Consider the following 11851-nt stretch of genomic DNA (forward strand, 5'->3'; position numbering starts at 1 on the left):
GATAAGGTGCCACGCCGTTATTACAGACGCGATTTCTTAGCAACATTATTTTTTCGCTTCTGGTCTAATCTGAAGACATCAGCCAGTTTGTCTACAGCACACGACCTGACCGTATTCTTGTTCTGTTCCCCTTTTAGGCGCATTTTCGTTTTTCTTTTTTTTTGTCTTCTATTCATTGCGCCAATGAATTCATAACAATGAACACTTTTTCTCACTGTGCCTGCCGCACAGCAGCGCTACGCATGTTTGTGCGCAGCCTCGTCGGATCGGTGCCAGCAACAGTTGCTACACGAGCGACGACAACCAGAGTGCCGACGGCAGCTGTACGGCACTGGCGGTTGCTTACAACAACGGCACGCCGACCATCCGTGTCGCCGTTCCAGTCGACGACAGCGACTCGGACATTCCATATGTCGCGAAACCTGCTCAGCAATGCACAGTGGGCCGAGAAGGTCGAGGCTACTTCCAGCGACATTGGCAGCGCCAGCGAAGAGCACATAAATACAGCAGTGGAGAGGCATACAAGCGAGACCGAAGCGCACACTGCGACCTCTGCATCCCCAAGGGATAACAATGTCCAGTCGCTGCAGGCGGTGACCGACGGCGCGGAGACGGAGCACGTGAGTGCGACGACATCCCCCATGCGAACCAACCAACAAGCGTCCGATATAAAGCCGGGAAAGAATATGAGGAAAAGAATACGCAGACAACAAGAGGCTGCGAGACTGGCCGCGGAAGCTGCAGCGGCAGTAGCAGGCGCGGCAGCAGGGTCGGTGGACCCAACCGAAGCAGCGAAATTGGTGCAGAAGCTCAAGCCGAAGAAGGAAAAGAAGGAAAAGAGGGGAAAGAAAAGCAAGTTGGAGAAGATGATGGAGGAAAAGGAGGCAAAAAGACAAGCAAAGAAAGACATTCGGCGAAAGCGGCGGGCGCTCGAAAAGGCGGCAGCCAGCGGTGCTGCGAGCGGTGCTGCGAGCGGTGCTGCGACACAGGCTGCGCAGGCTACGCCGCCCAAGCCAAAGACAAAGGTCAAGTCGGCTGCGCCGACAGGCTCCAACGATGGCATGCCCGCCAAGCCGTCCCCGGATACAGCAGAGTCGAAGACGAAACCGCGGCCGCTCCCCAAGCGCCCGGAGCCGTGGCAGATCCAGAAGCAAGCGCTGCGTGAAAAGTTTCCTGGTGGCTGGAACCCGCGCAAGAAGTTGTCCCCTGACGCGCTTGAGGGCATTCGCGCTCTGCACCGCAAGTTCCCACAGGTCTACACCACGGCCGCCCTCGCCGGCCACTTCAAGGTCTCACCGGAGGCCATACGCCGCATCCTCAAGAGCAAGTGGCAGGCGACGCCCGAGGAGGAAGAGGATCGCCAGATGCGCTGGTTCGAGCGCGGCAAGCAGGTATGGTCGCGCTGGGCCGAGCTGGGCCGCAAGCCGCCGAAGCGCTGGCAAGCCGAGGGCATTCTGCGGGAGCCGTCATCGTGGTCGGGCGGCCGGCGGCGGATGCTGAACCGGAATCCGATCCTGTCACGACGGCAAATCCTGCGCCAGACACGTCAGAACCGGCAGAATTTCCAGGCCAGCCTGTCTGAAGAGGGCATCTATGGGACAGAGAGTGTCCCATCCGCCGACGTCATGCAGCGAGCCATTGATAGCAGCGAAGATGTGGATGCGCCGTCGCGTTCTGTGCTGCTCACTCCCGAGCACGGGACGACCCTCCGCAAAGTCACGCGGAGCCAGAGCCCTGGTCGCCAGGCAAGGCTGCGGCGGAGCAGCAAGGACGACAAGGACTTGACGGATGAGTGACCCTTTCGAAGGGTTTGAGGGCAACACCAGAGCAAGCCTATATCCAACCCCCACACTCTTACTAGATTTATACCCACTGATTTATATTTTGCATATGTGCAATTTTGACGGCATTAATTACAAAGTACGAAGCAAATCCATCTCATCTTTCTTGCGCACCCGTTCCATGTGAGCCAACGTGAAAAAACAATGCCTCTCCAAAGGTTAAAAGGGTACGGCGTAGAGATGCATACCTTGGGTGCACTCTGAGGTGCACGGATTTCTCGGTTACGACCAGCACAGCCGGCACGCGGTCAACCATTACTTCGTACACCTCGTAGTGTATCTCGTAGTGTGTCTCGTACCTAGTGCAGCCATCTCGCTTCGCCTCGCATAAAGCTGGTGCACTCGTACTCGTCTTGAATCATTCGGGTTTTGTTGTCAAAAGTACAAATAATCCTGCAATCAGAGGAGCCATGAAACAAACGCGCTCATGTCGCTTTCATATCACACCTTGCAAACAACGTCGCACAATACGCACCTCTCACAGCTAGGGCTCGCTCGAGCCAGTCACACCTTGGCCGTTCCTGGACCAAGCATGATCTGGACCACAGTCTTCTTGGAAATGAGTGCTGAAGCGATGCCCCGGTCAGGCGAGCCCATAAGTTCGTCCCAAAGGAGGGTCGCAATTTCATTTCGGATCCCCTGCCAGTTCCGCACAACCGTTCTGTACTGAGCACTCCGTACTGCGCAAAGATACGTATCCCTCGAGAATCGGCACTCTGGAAGTTACAAACGTCTTGCCTTGCCTTTGGCGGCGTCCGTATTGTATTTCTCGAGACCCGTTTGGCACCAATTTCGCTGCGCTTTCACTTCTTCGTGGAGATGAGCTTACAGCGGGCTTTTCCTAGCTCAGCCCTGAAATGGTCCGCCGGAGAGTTTTGTAGGTTCTGAGCTCTGCTGGGGGGCAATTCGCGTTCTGCACTTTCGGCTGCGTAATTCGAACTCTCGTGGTCAAAGGCACAATACGGGGATAGCTAGATTGGATGAGCCGTTGAAGAGCCCTTGCTGTACTGTGCGCCAGAGGTGCTTTCCTCAATAGGCACTTTCCGTCGTTTGTGGCCACTGCTTCCTTGCTGGCCCCCTTTTGACGCGACTGCCGTGAGTTGATTAAAAAGCGATCGCCGCATTGACCCGCAAGAACGGAACCTCTGGTGCAAGGGAAGGAGCGACTGGCGATGGGGAAAAACGCACCAGCCGCTCTGCGGTCCTCTTTCCGGGTTTTCCTCGACTTGACGTTGGAGAGCCTGCGAGCGTTTGGACGGTTCATCATCCCAGCGTCGTATTAGGCCTGGCCTCCCCTGGAGCCAAGCCTAAAGAGGCAATGCGCTTGCCGGCTTGGGAAGACGATTTGGTGCTGCCACCCCGCGCAAATGTCGACTCAGGTCGCCCTCCCAACCCAAAAAAGAAAACAAAAAATTTAACGACTGCGATAGGAAGTGGAAAGTACCGGCTAGTGTTCCCCACACAGCCTTCACCCCTGCCCACGAATGTGAAAGCGAGGAAGCAGTGAATAACTCTGCTGTATTCTAGGGGTAATTACTGATAGCGCCCCAGGCGGCAGGTACGAGTGGTCTCATTTGGCCTTTCGCCTGGCACTTCAGCTTGCATCCTGGGCAACGACCGTATTTTAGCTTTTCGCAGAACAAGCGAAACAAGGCCTTGTCTGCGTCGTATTCTTTCTCGTGTCTGCTTCTGCTTCTGTCCTCTAGATACGCACGGGGTGCCTCGCGATCCCTTTGCCTCTCCTTCTCACTTGCCAAGGAGCCGTTGACGAAAGGAAACTGCACACCAAAGACCAACCGGGGCAGCCACCCCTTCGCTCTTGCCTCGATACGATCCACTACACGAATCCCACACCCCAAATCTCATCATCTCGTGCGAGATCAATTTCACCACCTTTTTTCGTGCCACTCAATTCTTTCCACCGGATAGTCGTCTCTTTGTGCTCAGTCTCTCTTTTTTAGGTCGCTCCAAGCACTTTGCAGTTGCACCGGCAAAAGAGCTGAGGCGCCTGTGAACGAATGATCGCCAGTGATCGCGAGATACAGCACAGACAGCTCAACAACTTACATTTCTATGATCAGGAATCAACAGAATTCTCCGGGCGAAAAAAAACTACTTCGACGACTTACTCTCGGACAAACGTCTCCCTCCATCCCACCTTTTGCCCCAGCCGCGGCTTCGTGATGGTCCTACGTTCCCTGGGGACGTCGTGAACCAGCCGTCGCGTCTTCACCGTCTCTCCGTCGACTGCGTCTTCACCGTCCATCTTTTGTCGTCAATCGACTGTCGCTCGTTACAACACACTCTCTTGTCATTTGTCTTCGTCTCCACTCGCTCTGTATTATTTATTCACTCACTGTAAGTTTGTCGCCCTGTTACACCGTTTTCTGGTTTCGACTGCGGTTGTTTGCATCGCATCACCAGATTTCGCCCTAAAGCGGGCTTGTTTACTTTTGTATCCTGTGCCGCTTCCCACCCGAACTCGTCCACCACATTGTGGCTAATGCGTGTACACAGCATTTGGGAGTATCCTTTTTCCCCAGGTACATTATTTTGACATATACTCGTTACCGTCGACGACAGTTGCCATCCATATACCCAATCAACTAGGTCACTCAGCATACGCCTTCTTTCACCCCCAAATGGCAGCAAAATGGCATCTACTCCATCCAACCGTCTCAAACTGACGCCTTCCAACTCGCCCTTCATAAACCGCATGTCCCGGTCTCCCATCCGCTCAAGAACATTTAATGATCTCGCCGCCGCCACCTCCGCCTCTGCCTCCTCAAACACATCCGCTCCCTCCCGCCTATCTCTGAAACGAGTGGTCGGCTCTACCTGCTCCTCTCCTACCGGTTTCGATACCGTTAACTCGTGCTTTGCATACATTGCTGGCGGGGCCGTGGTCGTCGTCGACGTCTACGGTGATTACTATAGGCAGCGTTTCTACCGTGCACGGCCGACAGCCGTTCCTGTCTTCTCAGTTTCTCCCATTAACAATGGACCCTCGACACCGAATTCTACACCGAAAGCAAACGACAGCCGAAGCAGGCTTACGCTTGGTTCGAGCCACCGCGACTCCGCTTTTGGCCTACCAGACTGGGCCGAATCGCCCACTTCCGGCAAGACCTGGACCCAGCGCGAGCGCATAAAGTCGGCGACATGTCTATCCCTGAGCCGCGATGGCCGTTTTCTGGCTGTTGGCGAGACGGGCTACGCACCGCGGGTGCTCATCTTCAACCTCGACGACACATCTTCCGACATCCCTCTCGTCTCGATCAACGAGCACAGCTTTGGCGTGGCAGCTGTCGCCTGGTCTGCGGACTCGCGGTACATGGCCTCGCTGGGCGCCGCCAACGATGGGTTTCTGTATATTTGGAAGATCGACCCACGTACCGGCGCAGCCAAACTCTTCCAACAGAACCGCTGCACGTCGTATGTGCGTGGCATGATCTGGCTGGAAAGCAACAGCCTGGTCACTTTTGGCGTCCGCCACGTCAAGGTCTGGCGCATCGATGAAAGCGTATCGACGAGCACGTCACCGACAAAGGCCCGGTACGGCGGGATTGACGGCTACGCCTCTACACCACCGCCGGTCTATCAGTCCCAGAAGGAACAACCGCTGCAGCAGAAAACGCTACCGGGACGAAACATCTTGTTAGGATCGATGCTCGAGGCCACCTTCACTTCTGCGGCGCCACTCCCCGGTGGCGGTGCCGTAATCTGCTCGGAGTCCGGTGACATATGCCTTCTCGAATCAGTCAACAAGCAGATGAAGCTGACTCGTGTTCGCGATACGCGATTTGCGTTGAACTGTGTATCTGTTCGAAATGACCGCGTGTACTTTGGTAGTAAAACGGGCCACTCCTTGACCATGGACCTGGAGGACATGTTGCAGGAGGGTCGACGCGCCGCGCAGCTCCCCTCGGCCCCATCTACACCGTCGCTTTCCTCGAGCTCTCCAAGTCTCCAAAGCCGCATGTCGTTTACTGTACCGTCGATGAGAACCGGCTTGGTTGCAATGGGTTTTCTTACTGGCCACGTTGTCACCGTCGACACAAAGCAATCGATTGACATTTTCTCTGGCACCGATCATATCCCCGGCGAGGATCCAGCACCACACGTGAAACGGATTCCGATTCCGGGCCATGGAGAGCCCATCTTGGGCATCCAGGCCCTCACACTACCGAACGAAGCCGATGCCGCATTTTTCACTTGGTCCAGTTCCGGAAACATCTTGCTATGGAACGTTGACGGCGAAATACAGTCGTCCCTGCAGGTACCGATCGACCAGAACGCAACAGGAGACGAACTCGAACCAGCAAATCAGCTATCCGCCGTGCGGGCCACACGAGGCGGAAAGCTCTTTGTCACAGCCGACCGGTGCGGCGTTTTACGAATTGTCGACTTCGCGACCAAAGAGACGGTACTTGAGACCAAGGCGCATGCCTCCGTTTGTCAATCGATTTCTATTTTTGAAAAGGGCTCGAAGCTGCTCCTGGCCACTTGCGGCCGCGACCGGACAGCCCAGCTCTTCCACCGGCTACAAGACGGGACCGTGGAGCATTTCCAGACACTCGAGTTTGCTGCAAAGGCGGTGCAGGTGCTCATTTCGCCCGATGACAAGGTCATCACCTGTTCCTTTGACCGGACCCTCCAATTGTATGACCTTGTGTCCAAGGAGGATGAGCCAGACGTGATTGCCGCCATACCTGCGCGAGTCATCACACTGAAAGCATCACCATCGTCGATGGCCCTGTCGCCCGATGCTCGGACGGTCTTTGTATCTCTCCTGGATCGCACAATCTGCCAGTATGATCTCACCACGAGCCGGCTTGTGAGCTCCTTCAAGTGTATCGACGAGGGCGGCTCCGAATCTGCTCTGCTGGACGCACTCATCTACGGCACACAAGCCACTGGGATGCCACTCGCACCGCCTCCTTCGCCTTTAAACATAATCTCTACTGATACACCTTTCCTGCTCGGTCTATCGAACACCGACAAGTCGGTGCGCATCTATGACGCCAACACGGGTGCGTTCCTCGACCGTGAATGGGGGCATACTGAAGCCATCAATGGTGTTGCTCTTATTGAAGAGGATGAGGAGAAGGAGATGGACAGTCCAACAAAATCGACTGCGCCGAGCTCATTTTCGAGCGGTTGCCGGAAGGTAGTGAGCGTCGGCTCAGACGGTACCATCATGTTTTGGTCGCTGGACCTACGCGAACAGCTTGCGCCTGGCTCGTCCATCAGCCGCGATCCATCACCACATAAAGACACCATATCTGCCACGGCTTCGCGGCCACCCCTCAGGAAGGTTCTGTCAAAAGCCGAGCTGGCCGAATTCCAGAGACCATCCACGTCGAGCAGCGTCAACGGCGGAAGCGCCAGCGCCAGCGGCAAACGGTCTCCGTCACGGTCCCTCTCACGACGGTCGTCTCGGTACAACTTGTCTACTGGTGCAGGGCCAGCAGCACGCACGCCGATCTCTGTGCTGTTGAATAATCCGGCCAATGCCATTGTCGAAGACACGCCATCTAGGAGGGCATCGGCAGGTAGTGCGTCGGGCAGCCCACCTGTGCCGACCAGTCCCAAGACGAAGGTCCGGCGGCGGCCGTCCCTCCCTGCCATGAGCAGCACAAATACGACACCCACCAACATCAGCTCGGGTAGCGGCGCCACCATACGCAAGAAGAGTAGCGCCAACAACATCCGCAGTTCGTACGGATTTGGCAGCCTCAACATGGCGACGGAGCAGACCTGCCGGCAGTTGCGTGCGTACCGCAAGCGCCTTGCCTCGACAGACCCCATTGCACAGGACGTCTTGGTGGAGCTGGACCAGGAACTCCGGCTGACGTTTGCTGCGCTTGGCGACCGGGCCACGCGCAGTAAGGCGATGAGCGAGGAGCTTGACGGCCTTCTGGATGAGAAGCTTGAGCGGCTGGTGTCGCTGCTTGACAAGAAGTGGAACTTGCGCCAACCAAAGCGCGACAGAGAGCGTGAACGCGATCTAGACCGGCCTGTTCTGCACCGACACCGGCAGCATGACCGCGGCAACAGCGGAGAAAGTGCCACCAGCAACAGCAGCGCAGACGACCAGGGCCGGGACCAAGACACGGACCGGGCTGGCAGGGATGACCGCAGCAGCAACAATAGTGCCGACATGGACAACACGTCGCCCGACGAAAACTCGCGACCGACGTCGATGGCTGGCTCGATGCGTATCTAGTGGAGCAAGCACCGAACGGCAGCACACCGTTGATCAGTGTGTTTCTTTGTGCTGGCCTTTTCTTCTTTTCTTTTCCTTGCATTCTCTTTCTTTCATTCTCTGCCCTGTATGACTACCTCTATTATACCACATTTGCCGTTTGTTTGTCATTCTCTTTATACTTGGAAAGGGTTCCCTTCTGGAGACGAAGGGTGGAGGAGCTTTGATTAAGGGCTTTTTTTTCTTTGTTGGTGTTTCTTCCTCCCGGCGTTACATTTTGTGTTCCTTTCCTTTCAAACCCTCTGCCACTCTCATTTCTCCTATTTTCATTTTATTTGTAGGTCTGTACTATTAGGAACTGTTTATGGGGAGGGAAGACTGGCCATGCTGAGCGGCCCAAGTCCTGGCCCCATCAGGCTGGCTTTTTCTTTTATAGCTTTTGGTTCTGGCAACAAACCATCTTCTCACAGCGCAGTCCCGGCGTGGCTGCTGGCGTTTAATCTCATTTTTTTGTTCATCTTTTCATTTTCCGATGCATCCTGCAAAGACTGCGCCAGATGATCGTCGACGGTGGTGCATACTTTGGCCCGTCATCGGGCCCCGTATTGCCTGCACTCGCTCGTCTTCTGCGCAACTGTCGTACCTTTTATCGAAAATAGAATGCTCAAGTAGTCCATAGTCGTGGATGGGTGGAGGGACATACATTTGACGCCCTGGTAGCTTGGCCCTCTTTCTGTCGCCTACGTATAAAACTATTGCCTCGTTATGCATGTCCCTAATCGACTCTGCCGTTATCACCCCCCCCCCCCCAAAAAAAAAGCCACATCTGTCATATTTGAAGCACGGAGAACATCGTACCTGTCTATCACTTTCTTGCCTGTCTCTCTTGGTCTCCGCTTTTGGTCTCCTATCTCCGTGACATCGGCCAGTCTCCCCTTGGCTGGTATTCAGTTTTGTGGTGTTGCGTGTGGCCCTCGGTCTCCCCCCACTCTAGCAGCTGCCTTTCGGATTCGAACAAACACCTATCGCCTCGCGGCCTATTTCAGCAGCCATCTTCTGTAGCCTCACATCCTATTTGTTTCGTTCTTACTTTTCTTGCCGGTGCTGGTCATTCTTTCGCCAAAGAATTGTACAAGAAACAAAGTCCTATTAACGGCGTGGGCCCGACAGCCGAAATGTAATCGTCATGGGAAAAGGTCAAGAAAGAGAGGCCGCTGTCGACGAGATACTGCAGCGACGGTCGATGAGTGGGGGGCACCAGCTGCCCTTTGGACGACCGGAAACAGGACGGGGGAAGAAACGCAGGTTGTGGATGGTTGTATCTCACCGAGGCAGCACATGGAACACAATATAATCTCGTTGTGTTTCTTCTAGTTCACTTTGCCGTTGCAATATGGCCGTCGATTATGCGTGCTCGAAATCGCGCGGTCTGTTGGTAGGTAATACAAAATGTACGACATGCTTTGCGACGTTGTCGGGCCCAGATCTGCTATCCTACCTGCCCCAGTCGCGTCGCCAGTCTGTCCATTCGCAGAGCATCTGTGTACGTAATGGATACTATGCCCGCCCCGTCCCAACTACCATGATAGGGCGGTTTCGCGGCTGCAGCCGTGCTTTAAAGCAGGACGACAAAGAGGCTTGAATCAACGACAACGTCAAGTCAACGGCGTGTTGGTTGTCGATGACGATACGTTTGTTTTCTCCTGCGCGCGGGAACAAAACATCTTAAAGCATACATGCGTCAGGACTGGAGCTCTTGTCAGGGCTCCTTCTACTCTTCGACCCCTAAGCCACATGGGCGTAGACAACTGCAGGGCTTGTCCCTGCTTCGCTCAACGGCCCGGGTCGCGTGTCGCTCTGTCGCTTTTCTCGTTGCTCTTGTTCCCCACTCATCCCGCGCACTTTTCAGGAGCGAAGAGAGTCGGAAGGCAGCGAAGCAAGAAGAAAAGCCAGGAGACTTTCGAGAGGCATTTCTCCTTTCATTGGGCCAAACAACTAGCGGCGCGTCGTCTACCATGCCAAGGAGGAGCCTCATGTACATTGGTACTTTGCCAGACATGGGGACGGTGAACGGCTGAAGAAGAGAGAGGGTGAAAACAAAAAAAAACAAAAAATTGGTCGTCAAATGGCCGTCGATTTCCTTATCTCTGGAGGGCTGGGAGCCGGGGAGAACGAGGACCAGTGGATTTGGGGGGCAGGCCATGCAAAGTGGGTTGTGCGACCATTGTGTCTTCTAGGAAGTCTCGAGTCGTTTATCTTCAACTTGCATGGGCCAATCACAGACTGAAGCAGCCCTCCTTTCTTAGGTGACGTCCGTCTGTTTGTTAGTCGTTTTGTTTCCAACCCTTGCTCTTTATCTCGAAAAGCATCGACAGGCAATCAAGGGTACAACCGGGGGGGAAGAAATTAGGCGGAGAGAACAAAGTATTATGCCGGGGCTGAGGGACAGTCTTTGGCCTTGCTCAAGCCAAATTGTTCAAGTTTTCCGTACTGAAAAGCAACGCCACTACCGGAGATATTGAAACCAGCTGTGCATGTCGACTTGGACCACTATTCCTCACACACAACCAGATTTGCGTTCGAAAGACAGAAGACAGAAAAGCTCTGCCTCGTCGCATCGATGATGCTACAACATTACCACGAATGTATGGAGACGACCTATAGATATTTCCCATTTTATCTCCTCTATTCAACACCAGCTACCTTCTTCGGTGCGTCCATGTCCTCTTTCATATCGGGGCCAAGTCATCGCACTCTGCCATCGGGGCCCAACTGAGTCGTAGAGCATATCTGTATTTCATATGTTTATTCCTCCTTCGCGCCACTCATATCACTCCTTCATTCTTGACTTCCCTATCTCATTGACCACCTTGTGGCCCGTCCTTGAGTCTTATCCGGCACGGCAAGGAGCGAGGCATCCCAGGACAAGATCATGCCCATCATGTGTTCCCAGAGAGAGGGTTCGGTGGGGACGACGGAAAGGGAAGAACGGGGCAAAAGGAAAAGCAGCAATGCCGGGCTCGAATTGTGTTTTTTCTATGTGTATGCCGGCATCAGTGTGCCGTAGACAGGCTCGAGAAGGACAAACTCATAAAAGAACGTGCGTGGCTTTTTTTGCCATGTGTGGTGGATGTGGTGGATGTGGTAGATGTGGTGGACCTGCAGGCAATGTATCAGAAAACGGGGTAAGCTGGGCGTTCCCAGCCTGATAAACGGTTTTGCGACGGTTGGTTAGTTTTTGGGTCGTACATTCTCGCTTCTTCCCTTCCCTTTCGTACTTTCCTTCCATTTTCTTAATGGGGCTATTCCTTCCTTTTTTATCTCTCTTCATCTTCACAGCCCGTTTATGGTCCTTGGTTCCTTCCCTCCACCACTCGCTCCTTCCTCCTCCACCCTCCCCTCATTCCAGAGAAGCGCATGGTTCTTGTTCTCTGGGCTTGCCACCCTTGTCGCCTGGCTCTTGCCACTTCTTTGGCCTCCTTCCATCTGGGTCCTATTGTCCCCGGTTGCTCGTCGTAGATAAACGTCGACGGTCGGAGGGGGTCAAAAGACTGGACATCCCTCTCCCCTCTTTCTGCTCTCCCTCTTCCCGTCCCGATTCGTGGCATCTTTCTCCCAGTATCAAGCCAATTTTCCCATATACACAACATCGTCTCTCACCCATACTCTTCAGTCCTCTCCTCAGCCATGCATCAACAGGGGATGTAGTACACCCAATTGCCCGTGCAAGAAGAATCACAGCACTCATTCGCGCGGACAGTTTTTCTCCAGCATATATTAACCTCGATCTTGTCGACGCGCC

The 11851-nt window shown here is 54.4% G+C and overlaps 2 protein-coding genes across 2 annotated transcripts; both read left to right on the forward strand.

Moving 5' to 3' along the window:
- Window positions 1-197: 197 nt before the first annotated feature.
- Window positions 198-1796, forward strand: SPSK_01663 (uncharacterized protein; the record flags this gene model as incomplete). Its single annotated transcript, XM_016728570.1, has 1 exon — window positions 198-1796. The coding sequence occupies one exon, from the start codon at window positions 198-200 to the stop codon at window positions 1794-1796; it is 1599 nt and encodes a 532-aa protein (XP_016589726.1).
- Window positions 1797-4494: 2698 nt separating this feature from the next.
- On the forward strand, window positions 4495-8070 carry SPSK_01397 (WD domain, G-beta repeat containing protein; the record flags this gene model as incomplete). Its single annotated transcript, XM_016728312.1, has 1 exon — window positions 4495-8070. One exon carries the CDS (start codon window positions 4495-4497, stop codon window positions 8068-8070), a length of 3576 nt encoding a protein of 1191 aa, XP_016589727.1.
- Window positions 8071-11851: the final 3781 nt, after the last annotated feature.

This window comes from Sporothrix schenckii (genome assembly GCF_000961545.1).
Source record: "Sporothrix schenckii 1099-18 chromosome Unknown Cont42, whole genome shotgun sequence".
Taxonomy (NCBI): Eukaryota; Fungi; Ascomycota; class Sordariomycetes; order Ophiostomatales; family Ophiostomataceae; genus Sporothrix; species Sporothrix schenckii.